This window comes from Penicillium coprophilum (assembly GCF_028826855.1).
Source record: "Penicillium coprophilum strain IBT 35676 chromosome Unknown utg000002l_segment0_segment1, whole genome shotgun sequence".
NCBI classification, from domain to species: domain Eukaryota; kingdom Fungi; phylum Ascomycota; class Eurotiomycetes; order Eurotiales; family Aspergillaceae; genus Penicillium; species Penicillium coprophilum.
Window position 1 is genome coordinate 680,184 of NW_026622722.1, and position 22,432 is coordinate 702,615.

The window sequence follows — 22,432 nt, forward strand, 5'->3', positions numbered from 1 at the left end:
AAGCTCCTCGGCATGACCACCTCTCACTCATATTCTCGTTCAGTAATAGAGCAGCAAAAGGCTGGTCAGCCCACATGCAATGACGCGAACAACTTATGCAAGGCTTTTGAGATAGCCAGGGGCATAGTCAATTCTTTGCCGGCATTCAGTAGTTGTTGGAGCTGGGCTCGGCGGAGCACCACAACTCAAACTCAGCGCCAGTAGGGTCAGCCATGCTTTCATGGCGAGGCATATCCCATGATGAATCCCGGCCCTCAAGGCTCTGCATGCTGGGGAGATACGCAGATGCCATGCTAGGGTGAGTGTATGAAACGGTGCTGGGGGACATGGAGGGCGCCGATGAGGCAGCGTAAAAGTTGGATTGAGTCTCGTCAACCCAGGTAGAGAATGAGCCAGTATTGGCAGCATAGGACGGGCCGGCCATGGTGGCAACCCCAGAAGACTCGCCGCCATTGCTCAGAAGTCGGGGATCCATGTCATGCATGGGGAAACCATGTGATGAGGCGGTTAGCTGAGGCTGGAGCAACTCGTGGTGAGTAGCACCAGGAAGTCCAGCGAGGGAATTTCCATATCCCATATCCTGCTGGTTTGGACTGGCGGGGCGATAGTGCATATCTCCAGCGTAGGACTCATGGCCCAACGAGTTGGGCGGCAGCATTGGAAGGCCATTCGGGTGGCTTGTATTCTGCCAGGAGTAGGTAGATCCAGGTGTCATCATAGAATCAGGTCCAAATGGCGAGGAATCCCGGCTACTGTCGTAGTAGGCCTCTTCGAAGCTTTGCGATCGAGAGTGGATGTAGGAAGACCCGCAACCCATACTCGATCCAAGGTCACTTTCCATGTCAGAGAAAAATCCTTCATCGACGATAGTAGGAGAGCCACCATCACGTCGGTTGGCAGGTGGGGTTTTGTTAGGCGAGAACTTGTAGTCTGGGTGTGTTGCGGCATGGTTGTCTCGTTCTAATTTCGCTAGATCTTCGTATTTTCGGCGAATCTCAACGGGCTCTAGCTTCCAGCCCATGCCCGCGATCTTTGAGACGATTTGGTGGTTATTTGCACCCACTAATCTCTTGGTGCGCTCTGCGTATGCAGAACGGTAAAGCATGAAGGAATTCATAGGACGAGATATCTTCCCATTCTTCTTGCGGACTTCGTTCTGTCGCTCATGAGCAGATCGAGACACCCAAGCATCCATGTCTTTGATCGGAGTCGAGTGAAACGCTTCAGTGAGCTGACTGATTGGCCCATCAAGCTTGATACCTGGATCGGAGAGTTCTCTCCGGTTACGATTGCGTCGCTGCTTGGATGCCTTGACTGGTGTCTTGTTCCGAGAGGTCCGTGACCAAGTTGAAGAAGGGGTCATCACGGTGGGTGACCCCATTGGGATGAGACTTTCATCAGAAACCGGAGGAGGCGTGGTGACCTGGTTACCGGACATGATGATCTGTGTTTATGTACCTCGTCAGTCACATGCACGGTCACATGGCAACAAGGAAATCCAACTTACCGATTGAGGAGGCATATTTTGAGGAAAACTGGGGGTGGTGTAGAGTGGGGGAGAATCGTAGTGCTAGGATGGTTAGTTTTGCTATGAGGCAACCTCCAGAAGACAAGAGACTCACCATTGTTTGGGACTGGGGCTGGATACTGTTGTTTTCCTGTCCAGGCATCCCGATGGTGTTGTACGTAGGTTGGTACATGCTAGGGCCTTCGAAAGAATCTTCGGGCAAGAGACGTCCGTCTGTGGACTGTGGAGGTGTAGGAGGAATGGTTGTTGCTACCAAAGTCATTGTGATCTTTCAGACCCTGATAGACAGGATCAAAAGATGTGTTGATAGAGGTTGAATTGCAAGGAAGCTAATCCAGTGGGAGTAAAGAAGAGAAAGAGAATTCCCGGAAAGAGGAAAGAAGTGGAAGAGATGGAGAATAAAGATATTCTCTGCTGTCCTACCCAGATGATGGGTTTGTCTTGCAATTTAGCTCCCCTGAAAGAGGTCTCAAACACGACTGCAGTTATATCTGCTGGCAGGTGAGACAAACACTGCAACAATCCAATTGGGTGAAGTGTGAATGTATGAAAGTAAAGTATGAAGATCAAGTGGATATGTGGATTCCAGTTCAAAGAAGTTGAGAGACAAGAGAAAATAGCTCAAGACTTGAAGATTGAAAGATGGGCGGGTCTCGAAATAAATAGAGTCGACAGCAGAGGGAGAATACGCAAACAGCTAGAGGCTGAAACTGACTCAAGAAAAAGGCCTGGAGTACAATACACATGGCGCGGATCTATTTCTCTTGGTTGGCTATTTTATTTTTTTTTATTTTTTATATTTTTTTTAATCTTTTTCTGATTTAATAATTTTTTATACTGATTAGAATGATAATTAATTTATTTCTCTGGTTTTATTTTGACATTTCTTTTATATTCTTTTATTTTATGGATTTCCTTTTCTGTTCCCCCTACTTTAAATCTAGTGCTCATGGTAGACGGTTTACCCTTTTGGTCCTAGTAAGATCTGCTATTGGCTTGAGATGCTCAATTTTCCACCCGGTTTGCATTCCATGTCTATGATACTTTGATTATGGCATATATGGCACACCCTTCAAGGGTCCCAATACCTCAAACGTCTACTCTTTGTGCCAAATTTGGAGAACTACAAATAGCCTGGAGAGAAAGAAGAAGGTTCGGAATGTTGACGATGCACCGAATAACCCCGGCAGAGAGCCCACATAGACTCCATCATGGAGCCATTGCACCAGAGGGGCAAACCATGGACCTGTAGGAACGCTCCAACGCCCGATACCCGGGGATGTAATAGGCCATATTCAAATGGCAAATGGAAAGGAGACATCCGGAGCCGGGGTAAGAGGGGCTTAGCTTCCAGATGCTTGGGAAATGTCATAGTGTTGATCTTAGCTTAGATGCAGGTTCGTTGGAATATTTTCTCTTTTTTTTTTTTTAGGTAAATTGCTTTTTCGTCTTTCTTGTACAGCTTGGCACTTTGATATTGGAAAAAGCAACCAGGGAGAGGCACATAGATGATGCATGTATCCAGAAAGATGCTAGTCTGGAGATAATCAGGAAATTGAAGCACCAAAAGCATGTCCATAGCTCATTGGTGTCAAGCGTAGGTGATACTAGCGCTGTATAACAGCCTCGAACGGAGATATTTAGATTCATTAACAGAGCAAGACTAAGCCTGCAAGACATGCTAAGGATGTAATGTAAACCATGACAGTACTAGTGACCTCCACTACTAATGATATTGATCAACTTCCATCTACTTGCCACGACCTTTTTCTAGGGAGTACTCCATAGTTCCAACCCAGAGATGAAACTATGTTCAATCTGCCCCAGATAGCCCAGATCACCGATGAATTGCTATAGAGAAAAAGGCAACAGTCTAGATCTAATCGTCACTTGTAATCTCACGTCCGGGGACTCGGGGGCTTTTCGGGTTTCATTTTTGCCTTGACTACCATAATCATTATTAATGTCAGGGATGAGAGTGGAGAGTTCTGGGGCGAGGTCTGGTCCTATCGCGGCGGTAGCGGGGTGTGTGGAGCCTTTGCCTGATCGACGGAAAGGTGACAGTTCCACGGTTGAAGTCGATATCGTGACCAGAAAAACCAACTGGAAGTCAACAGCGCCACATTCACAGATCGCTTCTGATTGGCTGGGTCCTACCGGGGTGATGTATCCGGCGATGGCCCAAGCTAGAATTGGTTCAATTGAGTCTTGGCGGACTTTTGGGCGTGACCTACCTTGCCCTCATTTCTACTCCAAATTCCTACACTCCGCGCGATCATTTCACCCAGATCATAGACTATACTGTTGGGTTCCAATTTGCATAGTAACGCCAATCTATGACCTGTGATGCTTGATGTTGGATGTCGGCTTGTCCAGGTTCACCGGTGAAGATAAATCCGACCAACGCCACGAGAAGTTAGGAACTCATTGAGCCCAACATCCCTGTAAGATCTCCCCGATGATTATTGTCGAGAGCCTCTTTGCTAATCCAGACATGCACGGCGGTTCGCGCTTACTCGGGGACATCTACGGGGACACACTTCCCCATCGAGTTTAGCTGATACAACACGACCTAATAGGGGCATTGCTTTGATAGTGTCAGACCCGACGATAAGTCACTCGGGACCAAAATGCTTCCAAAAGTTTGGATGTGGCTATTTCCAAAATACGGTGAGAGACCAACCAACCCCTGCGGATGTTCTGGAAGGGATGGCATTCCCCAGGGCCTGGCTCTTGGGTTCTTTGACGCAGGAACCACGTTATCACACGGCCCTCGTCGTGTTGCAGACTGGCCATGCATGTTTTTCTTTGTTTGGCCATGTTGCCTTCCCTTGCCCCCGAGACTCGAAAACCCTCCCGAGGGACGCAGAATGTCGATCAATTGCTAAAATGGTGGGGAGCGTGCAGATGCCATGTGTGATCTGCGAGAAGTTGGAAGGCTGAGACCTGCACTGCAGGACCATGTGGATTACCCCTCGCCCAAAGAAGGCGGGGAGTTGATACAAGCCTGCGCTTTGAGCTTATCTCTTTTTACTTTTTTTATCTCCTAGATGGCCCTGTCAGGCATTCTGTAAGCATCTTATTTGTCCTGGTTCATATGCCGTGATCTTATGCCGCGATCTTATACCGTGATCTTATGCCGCGATCTTATACCGTGATCTTATGCCGTGATCTTATGCCGTGATCTTATACCGCGATCTATGCCGCGATCCTATACCGTGATCCTATACCGCGATCCTATACCGTGATCCTATACCGCGATCCTATACCCTGATCCTATACCCTGATCCTATGGGGCCAAGTCACAACGTATTCCAGGTGTTTGAATGATCAAAGAAATAACACTGAGGAAGCAACAGAGCTGCCGCCACCGACTCGGTGGACTTGCATTGTAGAAGCTGAGGAAACACAGTTGGTAGTGCTCCATCCTCCGATTCCTAAATCCCATTTGATACTCGAAATGCCTCCCCGGAACTCTGGCACCTCGACACTCCCGGCCCACACCCTATCCTTGAAGTCATATAGCTGATACTCTGCGCCTTAGCCTGATATGGGGCTTTTGGCTTTCATGCAAGTGCATTTTCTCAAATCCCGAATTCGTAAGACCAAAAATGAGATACCAACAGAACCCTCTCCGCCGCACCGGGGGAATCATCGGTCCGGAATCTCCAATTTCTAAACGTCGATCCTAAGAGACATTGATCGACCGTGTTCACGAATCCAGTTCTCAGGCCTCTGAATGGTTGCTGCAATTGGACGCGCACCATGAACTCTTCTCTAATAAGCGGGAACCATATTGACAGCCCAGGATCACCCCGCTTAAGCCCGTCTTCTTCTCTTCCAAGAGCTTCTAGAAGGTCGATATCGACAGAAGAGGATAAGCTTGAACACTAATCTTCGCTTGGTCGCAGTTCAGTCTGCTGACTCGACTGCTTTGGAAATGCGCCAACCGCACAGATCTCCACGGTCTCAGTGCCGAATGAAGTTTCATGTTGAATCTTCTCTTTCACCTCTTGATCGCTTGTTCAAGTGTTTCAAATGCTTCTAAAGATATCTCTGTTTCAAGCTATTCTTAGTAGGTCCATTGTTGCATTTTCATAATGACAGTACGAGAGAAAGAGAAAGAGGATGGAGAATTGATCCCTACTACGGGGAAGAAGATCTACAGTTGATACTCCGTGGTGAGGATCAACATAAGAGGGCAAAGGTACTGATTGAACTAGGAAACTTTGTTACCGAAATTCCATTCGAGGTCATGTCCCCGATACCCCGAGACCCCGATACCCTGAACCCTGTAGTCCATTCATAGTGCTTTGGCTTTTACAGGGCATATGATTTTTGCAGGGGCCCCGGTTGACACGGCCGGATCGACCAAATGTGGTCATTGCTGCTATGCGATCTACTTGGCTTTACCTGACATGAAGATCATTTAATCTTAGGCGAAGCCGCTTTTGGTACGAACCATTTCAAGTTCGTAAATAAGCGCATTTGCCATAATCCCAGCCCTCGCGTTGCGGTCAGGCTGCGCATTTCAAGAGAAGAGCGGGGAGATGCATCGGATTTGGCCGCGCATATGGCGGATCGACATTCGACATTAGAAGGGAATGTCCCCGAGCCCCATATAGCCTAACTCTATCAATCTCTCACTATGGAGAGTATTGAATGTCAACCCAGGGGAATGGATTGAAATCAGATCTGCGTAAATCTCCAGACCGCCACGAGGGAATCTCCTGCGCAACCTGAGGCAACCTGGGAAAACCTTGCCAGATTGAATTAGTCAGGGATATATACAAGGGTCTGATGCGCTTGGGGCCCAAAAGGGAGAAAGGGCAGCCTGCAAGAACCTGCAAGCCTTAGCCAAAACATACTGGCGGTCCCAACCAACAGTTAGGTCTCCTCATCATTGGTTGAGGGCTGATATTGACAGCTTACCTGCCAGAGCGTGCACGGGTGACAGGCTCTGTAAATTCAGTTCGAGCCGGCGTACTTTGTACCGTGTAGATATCTATCTCTTGTCTCTGCGCGATTTCTGGACTGCTGCATTTGACCTGCTGCGATGATTATATAGAACCTTAGAAGGGAACGTTATGTTGTCATTATTCCTAGCGCGAACATTGACGCCCACGTTTCCCCTCTCTCTTTTCTTTTTCACCCCTTCTTTGGTCAGCCTCCACTAGCTTTGCATAGTGGCAGTAACATACGTCGATCTTCATATCGACTATTCGGGTGGAATTTCCCTCCCCTCGAGCCCCTCAGTGGTGGAGAATTGATGTGGGATCTGGCTGACACGCCTTTGACGCCCTGCATCCTGCTCTTGGGAAACCGGACTGCCTGAAATGCGAGATTTCCACAGTTCTTGTTGCTTGATAACTGACTGGAATAGACTGGTATTTGCTTGTGTTGTCTGCTTTTGTTCGAGATAATACCGTGCCTCTTACGGGAAGCAAGCCATAAGGAGAAAGGTGTCGGGGAGATCTGTTGTACTATAAGTTGAGGATGGTAGATTTGGATTCTCGGATCCGAGAAATTGAACGAGCTCCTTTCTCTCTTCTCCATGATTAATCCACAACTCTTTCCACGCTTGAATTGAAAACGAACAATTACTGATATTCAGAGCCAAACCCGACGAACTGGGCCGTTAATCATGAGGGACACTTAACACAACTGACAAGTTTTGCGTAGCCAGCACAGACAGTGGATATCCCGAGTCATTTGTTACGATATACTCCGTACAAGGTACGTACTCGCGTACTCATCCGGGGCCGTACTAATCTCCAAAGTACCTAGCTTAATCTGCCTAAGAGCCCCTGTCGGCTTGGCTTTCGGTCACCTGTTCACAGATCCGCGTTGACATCGTTTATCTCCGTAGCCCTACTCCGTACAGTGTCTGTTGTCTAGGTCGTCCTGGATCATCAAGGAGAGTTACTCAATTCAAACACAAGTCAAAGCCACTTTAGAGTTCACTAAAGAATCGGTGGCTTACGGATAATTCCAGACGAGGCAAGAGCAAGAAGATGGGCCGGAGTTTGGCGCGACGTATGTGATAGTCTTCCATCACATCTAACGGCGCCTTGACTCCGGAGTGTAGTATTTGCTCCACCTCTGCGGGTATCGATGTGCTGGATGGACTATCCACGGGGGATCTCGGCTGTGTCTAGCTTTAAAGTACTCCGTACAGCTGTTTCGTCTGATTTTCAACCGAGAAAAAAAAGCACAGACGGAATACGAGTTCTACATACGCTAAGAGAAATTAATAACTTGCCTCATTGAAATTCTTAATATCGAAACAAAAGTGGTAACCTCCGATCTTCAATTTGTTAGGACGGGTTGGGTTCCCAGTTAGGTCTGGTAAATTGAGGGGGGCAAAAGATGGGAGCTACGTGAGAAAAGTTGGATCTTTGAGGATCGCCTATAGCACCTATATCTCTTTTCAATGTACTATCTAAGAGATATTGATCTATATGGTGGAGTATGGAGTACCTTTGATCAAAGAAAGAGATCTCCCAAGGACAAATGCAATTGTCTTTCCTTTCGTATCAAAGGGACTAGCTTAGTGGATAAATATCACCTGTAGCCAGCCGTGTCTGATTCTAAAAAAACGGACCATTTGACAAATAATATTCAAGTACTTCTAGAGATATTTCTCTTTCCCGCTTTGATGTCTCAAGAGGTCTTTAATCCCCAAGGCACTACGGACTACGGCGTACTAGTCCTACAATGTACCTTTCAAAAGTCCAGACCTACGGGAGCCGGCACGAGTGGCCGGGTAAGATTCCGGAACTCCACTATTTGCGCATCCTTCTAACATGAGCTGCATGAGGCAAAAGCTCGGATCACGATCGTGTCTGCCGTGTGAACCTATAATATGCCCAATCACCATGTATCTATATTGCCCTAAGCTTATTCTAGCTATATCCGGAGTCAAAACGAAAGCTATGGTATAATACCTTGATTTTCTGATTGGATCATTGGCTGTCATTTTAGTAGCTAATCATTGCCCTCTAATTATTATTTGCCTCATATTTTATACGGCGAAGTCGTACAAGTATGTCCAGTCAATATGACCGGGGTATGGATTCACTCTCCGTACAAAATATACCGCGTCTCTATATACTCCGTACTTCATACAGATCTTCTACCTACCCCTGGAGTGTATGTTATAGTCCAATGTAGATCTGAGGAAGCTTGAGGTTTTTGGGGAAAACGACATATACCTTCATCTTCATCTTCACATTCACGTTTGAATTTAAGCCAGAGCTCGCTTCGTTTTCGGCGCTTGGCGCCCCGAGCTCGCGGGTGACACTGTGATCTATTTTGTGCATTTGTGCATGGTAGAAACCTCACTTGTCTCATTTCAATTTCCTACATTCCTCTTTTTTATTGGACGCGTGTTTCCTATTTTTTAATCATTTATTATGCATCTCTCCCAGGGAGCCTCAGTAGATCCTTGCCCAGACCCCTTTTTAAAGTGGAATTATGACAGCAACATGACAGCAACATGACAGCAACATGACAGCATGACAGATCAACTTATGTGTTCCGGGCCCCGTTACCCAGTCATCCCTGATTTCAAGGAACAAATTGCCGTGATATAATAGGGGGGGAGGAGGAGGGAGATGAGCATGCAGCTAACGTTACGCAGGTTAGAGCGGGATCTACATTGATCGTCTCCAATTACCGTCCAGTACGGAGTACGGTCCCTTGCAACTATGTAGGTTGGCTGCGCCGCATGCTAGACCCAGTAGGCTAGGTGCTATAATTGTGCCAACGGGTTAACCTACCTTTTTTTTTAGCGCCTCAGTAACGTGTCCGGGATATGGAGTACTGTCCTAAACTTAGGACCTTGCTCATCGGGTGTCTACCTAATACAACTTGCTACCACTACTACCTATTGCGGAATGGGATGTTGAGGGACGGGAAGACGTTCATTTGTTTTTTTTTTTTTTTGGAAAAAAAATGGTTTTCTGTATCTCCTTTTTTTTTTTTTTTTTTAAGATTATGGCCCCTAGTTATTGCGGTTGGATTGTGTCTCCAATAAACGAAATGAAACAATTGATAAAGAAATAACATAATATGATTGAGAGACGGGGGTTTGGAAGAAAGCGTTCAAATGCTGCGAGCCGCGTTGGTGTCTTGGAGACAGGGATCTATGATATAGGTACGGAGTAGTATGCAGCTCTGTATGCCAACGTACACACTCCGTGCTGTTGGTTAGCTGGGCAGGTCTGCGTTTGGGCATTGCATTTGTAGCCAGGGGTATATGCCGATCGACGTATCGGTCAATTTCAATCTTGGCTGGGCATAATACTTTTGTGTTGACTACCACGTTCTTCGACATAAACTGAAAGATGAAATGAAGCCATCTTGTAAAAACAATGTTGAATTTTCTGATATTTCATAGATTGTAATGGTTCACAATAGACTAGGACCAGGGCATTGAGAGTACTGCTATGTATATGTTGGTCTACTATTTGTACAGAGGCTGCAATTATAGGAATATAGAATATATATCTCGACCTCAAAACATTTCCCATCTACCCCTACATCAACTATATCAAACATCAAGTAGTCCAAGATTGAAATCAAATAATATTGTCTATTAGAATACACATGTCGCCTACCAAAACAATGGTGCCAGGGCCAGACCATCTGAAAACGCCGCTCAAGTCCCCATCCACCTCGATGCATTGTAAAAAACAGAAAAGAAACGAACAGAAAGGAGTTCCAAACGCCAGCCCACCATAGTCTCAAGAAGCTCCAAAGAGAATCGAAGGAACATTCCCACGAGACAGAGCCTCGACACCAACGACAAAGGGAAAACTCGTTATCAAAACATGGTACATCAACAAGGTTCGGCTGCAATAGCAGAATTCTCGAGAAAGACAAGCACACAGGTGCCTCACAGGCCAGAAGGCTTCATGTGGCAGATTTGAAGATTCAGTGTATGACATGTCGTTTCTCAGGAAAATGACTCCGGATAACCTGGAAAAATATACCCGGATGGATACTATTTGCGCCCACTCGATCACGATCTGCAGAAGTTAAAACAGACGTCGAAAAATGTATCAAAAGCACAGATCACATCAGCTCAAAATCACTGCAGCACCAGTTGTGGGGTTGGTTTCCGACAATGCTTCCAGAATTTATTCTAAAACAACGATCAGATGTTCGCAGGCTGAAAAAAGGGGGCCAATGCAAAATATATTTGGAAAAAGAACATATGCTGTTCATACTGCTGCGCAAGAAATTCATTGGCTTTGGCCATTTCTTCCGCGCTGAGGCGAAGGGACCGGATCAGGGTACTGAGATGTAGTCCCAGAGCCCAACGGAGGAATGCGATTCAGCGACGGTGATGACATCAGATGCTGGCCATTGCCCTGGTAGTGGTGAGCCTGGTGTAGCATCGAGGCATTCTCTCTCTGTCGGCGTTCCTCCTGCTCAGGAGTCATGCATTTGACAGGTGGAGGAATCGGGGCATCTGGAGAGCTACGGCCCATGAGCTTTGGACTGGGCTCTAGTCTGCGAATGGGCGGCAGGACTGGTGCACCCGCCATGGCACTGGCAGTAAGCGGACGAGGTGACTGTTTAGTTGGGCTAATCCCCGACATAGCCATGCCGTGAGAGCTTTGAGGAGGCGAGGAGTGGTTGCCGTTGGGCGTCGCGGCAGAGAAAGACGGATAGTGATTAGACATCGACGGTGTGGCTGCATGGCCCGACTGCGGACGGGGAGTCTCGAAAGAACTCCACGGGGAGGCTGCATGGGTCGGAGCAGCAGGCGGGAAACCCGCAATAGGGCCAACATCAGGGTTGCCTTGGGTAGGTGACATAGATGGTTGATTTTGAACAGGACTTTGGGCGGATTGAGAGGAGGAGGGCCGCACAGGGAATGATCCAAAGGGGGGAAGATGGGGAGTTGGTTGCATAGGCGGCAAAGAGTGCTGCAAGGAGGATGACTGCGGGTGCTGCTCCATAGCGGCATGCAACAAGCCATTCATACCCTTTGGCGGAGAAAAGGGTGGACGGGGAGGGCTTGAAGATGGAGTGTGATCTGTGTGATGAGCCCGGCGCTGTGGAGATGGAGGAGGATAGAAGTTGCCATGACCAATAGCCGACGAGTGTAAAATAGGTTGTGTTCTTGAGGGTTCGTCTTGGACATTTGATAAAGCGATGTGTGAATTCTTCACGGGTGAAGGGGGAGCATGGTCTTCATCATCTTCCACCTTCTGTTTCTTACTGACCAGAGGAGTAGCAGAAGGAGACGCTGAAGCGCTGACTCGGAATTTGAGCGGCGGAAGTTTGGGCTTGCTAGCATCTTCTTCTTTTTGCTTGCAGTCTCGGCAAACAAAGTGAAAGTCTTCCTTTTCGGCTGCTTCTTGTGAAATACCAAGACACTTGCTATGCTGCCAAACATTGCATTTCTCGCAGGCAACACTGTGGCTTCCGTCATCCTAGAAAAATGTTAGATTGGGGCTGCCACGTGCTTGGAAATTGGAACTCACCAAGTTTTCGCCATGCACTCCACAGCCAGAGCAATCAAATACCCACTGGTCATCATGCGTAAGCCCTGCTAGATTCTTCTGGAACTTCTCCAGATCAGCCTGGAGGTTTCGGGCAGACACCCGGCTTTCACCCCTCTCAATTTTTTCCTGCTCTTCCGCAATCCTTTCAAGCTCCGCTTCATGCAGCAGTCGCTTCTGTTCACGATCTCTGATGCGCTGCTCTCGAGTCATCGTACGCGACTGCCGATCCTCTTCAAGCTGATTTTGCCTCGCCTGCTGCTTACGAGCCTCGGCCAGGTCATTTTCACGTTTCTGGGCAGCTTCAGCAGCATCTCGCTCCTGTCGTTCCCTTTCTTCCTTGGCGGCAAGTCGACTGGACCTCTTAGCACCTGCAACTAGTTGCAGGTTTAGAAGCTCCTTTTCACGCTTCTGGCGCTTGCGCTGCTGCGCTTCTTCTGCCTTTTCGAGGATGGGCAGGACATGCTCAACAATGCTATCGCGCAGGTATTTTTCATCCGCGTCCTTAGTTTTTTGCAGTGTCTCTAAGAAAGCCTGGTATTCCTCAAGTGTGACAGCTACACACTCCCACTTGAAAGGTTCTTCAGCAAAGGCCGCGACAGCATTTGCATCATTAGTATCCTTGCTCTCTTCGTCGGAAACCTCTTCCGCCGCTGCCATGGAGGTGCGCTTTGACGTTCTCGATACTCGCGAAGACCGGCTCTTTGCCTTCTTCTTGGGACGCTGGGGAGGGGGAGGTGGAGGAGGGTCGGTGCGACGGTACAGGCGGTTGTCATCTAGCACATAGTATGAACGCCCCTCGCGATCCCAGCCAAACTCTTCAATACGCTGGGGATGGTTAGTATGCGATAATCAGACGTCAAGGTTATACAAGAGTATCTCACCCATTCTGTCTGCTCAGTTTCCTTCTTTTCAGGCATCTTGTCGCGAATGCGATCCGGGTTCCAGAAAGTCCATACCGTCAGCTGGCGGAGGACATGGATCTTGGTAAAGACATCAAAATGCAAGAATTTTTTGGGCTCTTCATCGTAGCCGAAGGGATTAGTGGCATTGGGTGCTTTCGCATTGTACTGGCGTCGGGTGTACTCATCGAAATTATCGAAGCTGCCAGCAAAGAAGTGTCAGTGAAACCGCTTGGGATAGCAAGAAGTCTGATCCAGTATACGTACGTGAGGCCGCGATGTGACGAGATCCATTTGAGGAGACACAATCCAATCTCTAGTAATTTATGAGAGGGCTCGGGTTTGAGGCATTCGACTTCTAGGTCCTAGCGTGGGGTAAAAGCTATCAGCGGTAATTCAATAAGGTGAGATGCGCTTGTGTATTCTCTCATAAATGCGACACGAAGCGCATCATTGATCTTATCTCACACAATGGCTTATAGACATACCTCAATCCCAAACTCCTCGTCGATCTTCATGACCTGGCCAAATATGGCAATGTATTGCATGAGGCTTGCAAATGCCCAGTCACTCCTGAGCTGTGACAGCAAGCCAGGCTCTTCTGGTGCCTGTTGCTCGGCCGCCGGGGCGGCCTCGGAGTGGGTGCGCTTTCGCGATCCCATCGCGGCGGGACAACCGTTAAGGCCGGTTTTCTCGGAGGTGCCCAACGGGGGATTCACTGGATGGAAATTTGGGCGAAGATGAAAGCCAGAGAAGTATCTAACTTTCAAATGAAAAACTTGGGTGTAAAGAATGAAAACGGGCCTAAGAAATATGAGGGTTGAGCCTGGGCTTTTTTTCGTGTCGTGAGGCAAGACGATCAGTAAGGCGGCGCGTCAAGGACCATGTCACGTGAGCAGATGCGTTTGTCGAATTTAGCAAGGGGAGAAGTGAGAATTTGGAGCAAATTTTATCTTGTAGATCATATAATTGATCTTAAATTCTGAAGAAAAGCATACTGTGAGATTATGCAAACAATGGAAGATCGAATATTCATGAATCGGAGACAAGTACAATCCATGCTTTTGAGAACAGTCGCATATACACAAGAGAAGATAGAAAAAAAAAGAAAGAAAGAGAAAAAAATCAAAACAAAGTAGACGCCTGGATCTTTGGATATCTCTCGCTCAAAGGTCTATTTCACACAGAGCAGTTGGGGGTCGTCATAGACGAGGAGAAAAATGCACACAGACGACAGCGCCAACCAGAATTCGCGCCACGACAGAAGAGTTCCGTCGAAAATGAAAATCAATGACAAAAGAGAAGAAGAAGAAGAAGAAGAAGAAGCATATTTCCCAGAAGCAAAATGCAGAACAAAGATAATAAGAAAAAAGGAAGAAAGGCACAAGAATACATTAAAACCTCCCCCCAACGCAGATCACCGAACCCTCAGAAACCCAATATAAATGCGGTAAAGAGAGAAACAACCAGGAATGAAGAAAAAACAGAGTGGGATCCGACGCCCTCAATCAATGACATACCTCACGCGTTGGATCCAGTTCTTCAACCACAATTTTGCGCCTTGTGTCCGTTAATCGCCAGAAGCCTTTCCCATGCATATCGTAAGGTAAAATCTTTCGGGAGAAAGAAACAGATGCTTTTCGTATGTTACATGGCTGCCGGGGCTCCATCCGAGACGGTGTCGGACAAGTTGATAAGGAGTTGAGCCAGGCAGCGCTTGGTGGCTGCATCGTCACGGAGAACGGAGGAGAACGTGGCGTCCCGGAGGGGTTCGGGGAGACATTGTCGCAAGGCCTCTCGGGCCCGGCTATTGTCACTGAGGCTGTGTCACACTGTTAGAGATGCCAAAAAACAGGGAGATTGCACGAGGACTTACCGAAGGAAGCAGCGCACAACATGCTTGAGAAGGCGGACCGTCTGTTGCTCCACTAACTGAGTGACCATATTGCTCAGGACAGTGCCCACGGCATAGAATCTTTCATATGTCGCGCAAATGTAGCCCAAGCCAATATCATCAAGAAGAATTTTCTGTACGATAAAGATGGCAACAGTTTTGCTCAGTTCCGACCCCGTCTCCATAATACGTAGGCAGAGAGGGATGATCTCTGTAGTCAGGAGGAAGTTAATCACGTCAGAGGAGTCATTCTTCACCAATGCGCCGATAACGCCCAGCGATGTGAGTCGAAGGTATTCGAAGGGACGAGACTTGGAGGTGGTGTTGAGGAAGGGGTAGAGGAAAAGAGGGATGTGAGCTGAACGGCGAGAATAAATTAGCGACCGATTTGACATGGGTTGTGGTAAATAGGTTGCTTACCGTTCAAGAAAAGAGTGCGGGTCTCATTGTGGGACGCGACGCATTGCAAAAGCGCCAGCGCATTGCAGACTCGATTTGACGCGGCGGCAGTCAACTGAGAAGGGTTCAAGAGCGGATAAACTGAAATAATTTCTTGAAGGAGTGCAGTCATGACACCTGCAAGTTTCCGACCGTTAGTTTATTGTAGACGGGGCTAGGCGCACGTTGGGAATGGGGCCATACCAAAGGAGTGCCAGATAACCAGAGCCAGTTCGGGGACCTGTTCCCGCTTCTTGCTCAGCTCCATCAGAGCAGATTCCCTGCGAGTTGGATCCAATAGCTCGGCGACCCAAATGAAGACCTTGCGATTCTCCTCACTAATTCCACCATCCATGGCGGACACCGCATTTGACATACCATCTCCACCCATACCACCGGCGCCACCGGCTCCCTGCGTGGGGTTTCCAGCGCCGTTGCCGCTCATGGCAATGCGGCCATAGTGTTGTTGCTGTGCTGCGGCAGCAGCAGCTTGCACCTGGGCATGCTGTTGAGCGACCAGGGAAGCGTGCTGCTGCTGCGACTGGTGTGGGTGGGGCTGAGCCTGGTGGTGTTGTTGCTGTTGCTGATGCTGCATCCACGAGGGATCAGCCTGGGGGTATTGATGTTGGTGGGAGAAGACGTGTTGGGTCTGCGCTTGGAGCATGATGGGTGGTGAGTCGTTTCGGAGACTCGTAATACTCCGAAGGATCGGAACTTAGGCGAAGCGACGGCAAAATGGGGGTCGCTGTGAAGTTGAAATAGGGTTAATAACGTCAGGAGTTAAATCCCGAGACTAGAATCATTGATGAATGGAAACAAGTTGCAAGGATAGTGGGAGAATGGGTAGAATGGGTCGGACAGATAGAACAGAGGAGTGTGGAGGAGGGAAAAGGCGGAAGTGAAGGCGGGGAGGTAAAGTGCCTCCCCTAATTTTTGTGTGGCTTTTGGCCTTGGGCATGTTTCTTCACTGTCTGATATATTCTATAATTATTTTGTTTTCAGTCTTTTCAGTTTTCTCTGTCTTCTCTACTACTTTATTTCATTAAACTCAGATCTGATTTATTTACCTTGTGTCAAATCTGCAGGGCATCCGAACAGAGCACATTGTTTCCTGCAAGCTGTTTGCTTTCTGCAGCCATTGCAATTTCCATGCGTTATTTGCTGATACTTATCGCATGCCGGTGCCCGTGGGCCAGCAATTATACCATATCAATACTCATTAGGCAGTAATCAACAAGTTCAAGAATCATTTCATGTTAGGTTTGTGCTCATAATCTCATATGTACATCATAGTGTGCCATAACTCTCTCATATCGACATCGAAAAAAAAAGTGAAATCAAAACCCAAAAACAATTATCGTGTAAGTCGTAGTCGTACATTAGTCACGTTATAAATTCAGCGCCATAAATGCATAATCAAACCAGAGTTGTTGAAATGAGTCCCCTGGGCGACAAAGAGAGAGAGTTCTTCTCGCGTTAGATATCATGGACGATCAGAGCGAGTGCGCGATCGTCGTGACCGCCGTGTATCCCTAGTTCGTCTGTCAGAACTTCGGCTACCTGTGAAAGAAGGAAGGTCAGTAAAGTTATTTCGTTTGCCAAGATATATGGGGGTAAACCTACTCCCTGTGCCCGAGTAATAATCGGAATAGTAGTAGTATGAACTTGGGTAGGAAGACTCTGTCTTGCTGTCATCGTGCTCTCTATCTCTCTTCCTCTTCAATCCCAAACACAGAGCAAGAGCACCGAGAATGATGGCAATTGTACCCAAGCCCCATTTGGACTCTTTCTTCTCGCTAACCTCACTGCCTCCGGCGGCTGGTCTGGAGCCGAACCATGTTCGCCGGCCGGCAGGAGGAGGGGGAGGGGGTCGATTGCCATGCGAGTGGTGAGAATGGTGCTCTTCAATATAAGTTGTGTCTTGTCTGCGTCGCTTCTTGCCAATTCCCAGTGCTGCAAACAGGCCTTCCAAGATACCCTTGCAGCAGAGACAGGCACAGAGGAGTAGCAGCAAGAACGCACCAACGATACTGCCAATAACGATTCCTGCGATGGCGCCACCACTTAGTCCGCTGCTGTCTGTGGCTTTAACCCCTATCAACTCTGCCCCGTTCGTTCCGACCGGAGCTGTGAATCCCTCCGTTGTGGTTGGGGCTGAGGTTGCAGTTACGGTGCTTGCCCCATTACTCGTCACTCGCACTCCCGGCGTGGCCTCTGACCCTGCGTCCGTTGCTGTCGCAGTCGCAACAAATGAAGAACTCTCAGCGACACACTGGCCCGCATCGCCAGCCTTATTCCAGGCGCATTCTTGCGTGGCATCACAACAAGTAGAGCCGCACTTTGTCTCACCGAGGTCGAATCTGCATGTGCCCGTGCTTGTGGCTGCGGCAACCTGGCTGCTCCAGACGGAGGTAATAGTTGTTAGGTCGGTATTGGTGAGCACATATGTTGTTGTGTAATATTCCCAATCTCCGCTGCCATCGCCACCGCCATCTGAACAGACGGCCTCTTTGGCACTGTTGGTACTGCACGTCTGACCGGTCTCACAGCAAAGCCAGTCGTTGTAGCCGCAAGGATTTGCACAGCGCTTCTCAAGTCTGTTTTCTTCCGTTGCATTCGCTACCAACGCGAGCGGGGTTGCGGCTGTGTGAAGCGAGTAATTGAGAAGTAGGACAAGTGTTGAGAGCACCGGCAGGACGGATAAAGACCGCATCGCAAAAAGGAAATAAGCAGAGTGAGGCAACGTTTGCCGAAGCTCAATGGTGAAAGCACTCGAGCGGGAGAGTGTGGTAATTTGGACTGGATGTTTCTCAGTAGTCTCACCTGGATACTCGAGCGATCTTTGTAGATCACCAGTGAACAAAGATCTCAAGTATTTGAGACGTCAAGAGATCGGAATGCAGACAAAGAATGAAAGAGAGTGAGAGAGGTCGAGAGAGGAGAGTGTTCCAGTTTGTTAGCTACACAGTGTCTCTCCCAGCCTCTCGCCGTATACCCAACCACCCGATTTCCTACCAATCGCCTAATCCACCGCTTTCTTTTTTATTTTCATGGTGGCTGGGGTTTCATATTAAATACTTTTTACTAAATCCTGATTAGTCCAACACTTCTTTTCACCTCGAATAACAAGCCCTGGGTTGCCTCCCCTGCGTCCTGTCAGAAGCGATCAACGGTTGAACGCAGGTCTCTCCACCCGCATGGCAGCAATTTCCTTAATGTCCAACACCGCCATTTTGGAATTGCCATGGCTCGGGTAACAAGAGGCTCGATGTTTATGACTCTAAAAAAGTAACACAGTCTAATTGTGTATACAGAATACATTGGGCAGCCATGAATCCCATAGATTGCAAGTCATGGTCGGAGATATTCTGTGCCACCAATGGCAGCCCAATGATCAATTGCCCAATCCTTGGAAAGGCCTGGAGATCCGATCAAATCTCCAGCCAGAGCCCTGGAGAGCTACTGGATTGGAATCTGACCTACAGAAGTTCATGTCTCCAAGGGACATCCCCCAAACCGTCTTTACATTGTAAACTGATGAATTTGTTTAGTGGAACGAGACCAGAGATCGGCTCTGTTTGTTCACTGATTCCGCCACAAAAGCTCCCAGGCGGTTCATTCTTATGGAGAAGTATCACTACATGGGAGACCCTGCAATGCTTGTTGGAGAAATGTTCACTCTGTCATGCCACTGAATCGATAGGAGTATCGCGCTTCTAATTGGTATGAAGATATTACTAACTACCAATAGTGGTGTATGTCGCGAAACCACTTCTTAACGGCTTGGTTGCTTGTACTATGGCTCAAAACCAGCGATAATATCACCAACATATTCGTCATTGAAGGTGCAGTGCCTGTTTGCTGTTACTCCCGAAGCTAGTGTCTTATCATCAGACAAGTACCTATGTTAGGTCACGCAGGGATGATAAGACTCTTTGTATCGCCAAAATTGGTCACGTTCAAAACTAGCTTCAGACTATCCACGATCTCGCTGCCCACCATATTATCACCCTTGACAGTATCCAAAGCCTTGAGGTATTCTTAGCCTGCGCACGCTTGAGCCATATTCTGAACTGGGCTACATGACCCAGTCAACATATGGATTGGATGTGATGAACGGGGAAGACCTCGCGATGTTCTAAGATCCCAAATACCAAGAACCTCAATTTCAAGCACGAGGTGCTGTACGATAAAGGAATCCGGACAGAACCAAAGTTGCAGGGAATTTTCGGATACGAGTAACTAAGATGGTAGAATCGAGTTCGGGTTCCCAATACGTGAGGCCATGATACGATGGTGAGACTTGACTGGCTCTGAACAATATCTCAAGTGCCTATTCTACTCAATTTCAATTAGCAATGGCACCATCAATTATCTTTCCATGCTCGCCAGTTTGAACGCAGGTCTAAACATTTGACATATATGTTAGTACGAAACACAAGGCTCGCAGTGAGAAAAATGTATCTGCGACTTAAGAAGCCAATCAAACTATTATTCAAATTTACAAAATCCCTCTTGACAAACAACCGCCATACCCAACCATTTAGTTAGGCGGTCACTTTCTGCCTCAAAAGTGAGGTTTTAGTGAACTGAACGAACAGATATTTCGCCCTTCGGGGCATATGGTCAACTGAAAATATACAGAGAAGATTAGCATGGCCCCTGCACTAAGGATGACACGCTCAATCAAAGAGAAGCTACCTATTTTTTTTTACTCTTACAGATCCTATATTGAGGGTATACAAATGTGGATCGTTTAACAGCATCTAATTGGTCTTACGCTTTTGGGAAGTCACGTGGATATATGATATCCGCGTCGGACGTTCGAAGCCCGAGTCTCAAAGTGGGGCGAATATTTTCAACCATGGTCGAATCAATCTTTATGAGCGCCATAGATCCACCGGGGCATACCTACCTAGGTATCCCGAGGTCGGGTACGAGCAGATGGTTCATCTAATCAATCTACGTATACATATAGGATTCTAACCCAGGCTAGATTGAAAGAGACCCTCACCAATGCCCGACCAAATCTCAATTACAACTATTCTTATACGCTGAGCATCCAGCAGACTTATGAGCACCTTGCATTTTCAATGAATCGAAGTGGTCGTTCAATGGAGCTTGATAGAGGGGCAGAATTTTCCACGGTACCTGATACTGCATCAAACAGAAGATAATGAGCGATCCTAATTACTCGGTTAATATGATTGTTCGCATCTCATCCCTCCGTTTGATCGCCTCTCACGCCTGAGCGAAGAATAATCATCTCGCCCCAATGAAGAAGAGAACAGAGGTGGAAGCTAACGGTGATATGATGTGAATAAAAATGTTCATCTGGCCCCGGATCTGCCAAGTACCTCTAAGAGACAAGATTCCGCCAGTCCACGCGGCACTATATATATGTATATAACTGCATCCAACGTATGGACATATTTGAATGGATCTTGTCGCCGAACCCGGTCAGACTATAAACCCATCTTTGAGGCGTTCCGTGACACGGATACTGTGTCAGATTTGATTATGAATACACATAAGTAGCCCTTGGATGAATTGGAGACAAGACGGATCTAATTCATTCAAATCCTTTGAATCAGCAGAGATATAGCTTAAACCCGATATACATTGTATCTTCCAAAAGCTTTCTGATCGCTCCACATGGTGATAGAAAATTCACAGGGAAAAAAAGGATATACAAACAAAAGAACACATCGCAAATATCATTTCAAATCCGTCAATCATATAAACATCCCCGCGACTCCAACCGCTAGCCCAAAGACCAGATCCTGGAGACTCGTCATCCGCACAGGAGATGCATCATTTCCAGCTGCGTCCGCATCACCAGTCTGTGTCGCGACGCTGTTACAATAACCCAAATTAATACCATGGCAAGCATCCACACTCAAGCTCGAGCAAATAGAGGCCGCTTGTGATGCAGCTGTGACAGCCTGAACCGTCTTACCCTCTCCCGCGCCGCCAATGGTGACGCCGTAGCGGCCCATCAGCGCACCAGTGCACTGTGTATACTCAGACTCACACAGGGAGTAGTATGACGAGCAAGTCTCCGAATTTCTAAAAGCGGTCGGAACAACAACAAATGGGTATGCGCCGTCCAGTGTCGATCCGGTGACGGATGCTGCTCGGCCCTCAGAAGTGGGGGTTGCGGTTGCGGCGTTAGGGAACATGAAGGCGGTACCTGTACCTGCCGTCTTCGTGTCTGTCAGACTGCCGGTACAGCTTGCGCCACTCGCGCAGCAGGCGATGTTGTTGGCGGCATCGCGTGAACAGTTTGTTCCGTGCTTACAGCATGCGTTGGCGTTGCCTAGTTCAGTGCAGGGGATGAAGCCGCCCGGGCAGTTGTTTTCGACTCTTCTAAGGATGCGGAGGACTTCGAAGGCTCGTCTGTTGGCAGTGGCTTCCTCTGCTTTAGTGAAGGGTGCTGTCTCTGTTGAGTGGACGGTCGAGGTGAGGAATGTGGCTGCAATCCAGATCCACCGGGAAGCCCGCATTCTCGGGGTCTGGGGGCGGGGGTTGGAATGGTCGATTTGGAGGAATTGGGTTTGAGGTTTCGGTCGATTTGGGTGCGTCTAGTGGATTGTGCTCATGCTTCGTTTCGTCGTTCAAGGCGTTATCCGGGGTTGGGCACGGATGTCAACAAACCACTTGGAGGAGTAAGATTAGTTTTCCCCGGTCGCGAGGGGTGTAATTGAGGACTCGGTACTCAAACATACCTGAGTACGGGCTGGTTGAAGATTTGAGAGATTCTAGAGAAGATCTGGGTTTAAAGAACAAATGATGTAGTTCTCAGAGTCAGGTCATAAATCTCCACCGGGATGCCCTAGCAACCGCAGCCCGACCCTCTAGACCCGAAGCACAAGTCGTATTATATTAATTTTTAGATTAATTCTATTAATGGCCGGGGGAGCGGTAATATGTTTAAGACAATTTCAATAATTACTAGTTTATAGTCCGTAAAACAAAACGTGGGACACAGTTCGGCATTCAACTACCTACTGCAGCTAAATTCTTAGGCTGATTGGGTACGTTCCTACGGTGAGGCCCCAATGCCAAACACGATACGGAGTACACGATATATGTCTTGGATCATTACCTATTCACTCTGTGGGCAGGGAAATCAATGTGCAAGCTGTTATAG

General features: G+C 47.8%; 5 protein-coding genes across 5 annotated transcripts; all 5 read right to left on the minus strand.

The window, feature by feature from the left end:
* Nucleotides 1–145: 145 nt before the first annotated feature.
* N7500_002300 (HMG-box domain-containing protein) lies at nucleotides 146–1,790 on the minus strand (the record flags this gene model as incomplete). Its single annotated transcript, XM_056673446.1, has 3 exons — nucleotides 146–1,444; nucleotides 1,508–1,570; nucleotides 1,623–1,790. 3 exons carry the CDS (start codon nucleotides 1,788–1,790, stop codon nucleotides 146–148), a joined length of 1,530 nt encoding a protein of 509 aa, XP_056533971.1.
* An 8,986-nt stretch (nucleotides 1,791–10,776) lies between these two features.
* N7500_002301 (putative PHD finger domain protein) lies at nucleotides 10,777–13,609 on the minus strand (the record flags this gene model as incomplete). Its single annotated transcript, XM_056673447.1, has 5 exons — nucleotides 10,777–11,976; nucleotides 12,028–12,873; nucleotides 12,930–13,149; nucleotides 13,215–13,312; nucleotides 13,436–13,609. The coding sequence occupies 5 exons, from the start codon at nucleotides 13,607–13,609 to the stop codon at nucleotides 10,777–10,779; spliced, it is 2,538 nt and encodes an 845-aa protein (XP_056533972.1).
* A 985-nt stretch (nucleotides 13,610–14,594) lies between these two features.
* Nucleotides 14,595–15,943, minus strand: N7500_002302 (Rcd1-like cell differentiation family protein; the record flags this gene model as incomplete). The annotated part of the gene is made up of 4 exons (XM_056673448.1): nucleotides 14,595–14,769; nucleotides 14,824–15,199; nucleotides 15,262–15,417; nucleotides 15,484–15,943. The coding sequence occupies 4 exons, from the start codon at nucleotides 15,941–15,943 to the stop codon at nucleotides 14,595–14,597; spliced, it is 1,167 nt and encodes a 388-aa protein (XP_056533973.1).
* An 812-nt stretch (nucleotides 15,944–16,755) lies between these two features.
* On the minus strand, nucleotides 16,756–17,992 carry N7500_002303 (uncharacterized protein; the record flags this gene model as incomplete). Its single annotated transcript, XM_056673449.1, has 2 exons — nucleotides 16,756–16,835; nucleotides 16,903–17,992. 2 exons carry the CDS (start codon nucleotides 17,990–17,992, stop codon nucleotides 16,756–16,758), a joined length of 1,170 nt encoding a protein of 389 aa, XP_056533974.1.
* Nucleotides 17,993–21,014: 3,022 nt separating this feature from the next.
* Nucleotides 21,015–21,785, minus strand: N7500_002304 (uncharacterized protein; the record flags this gene model as incomplete). Its single annotated transcript, XM_056673450.1, has 1 exon — nucleotides 21,015–21,785. One exon carries the CDS (start codon nucleotides 21,783–21,785, stop codon nucleotides 21,015–21,017), a length of 771 nt encoding a protein of 256 aa, XP_056533975.1.
* Between the last annotated feature and the right edge of the window lie 647 nt (nucleotides 21,786–22,432).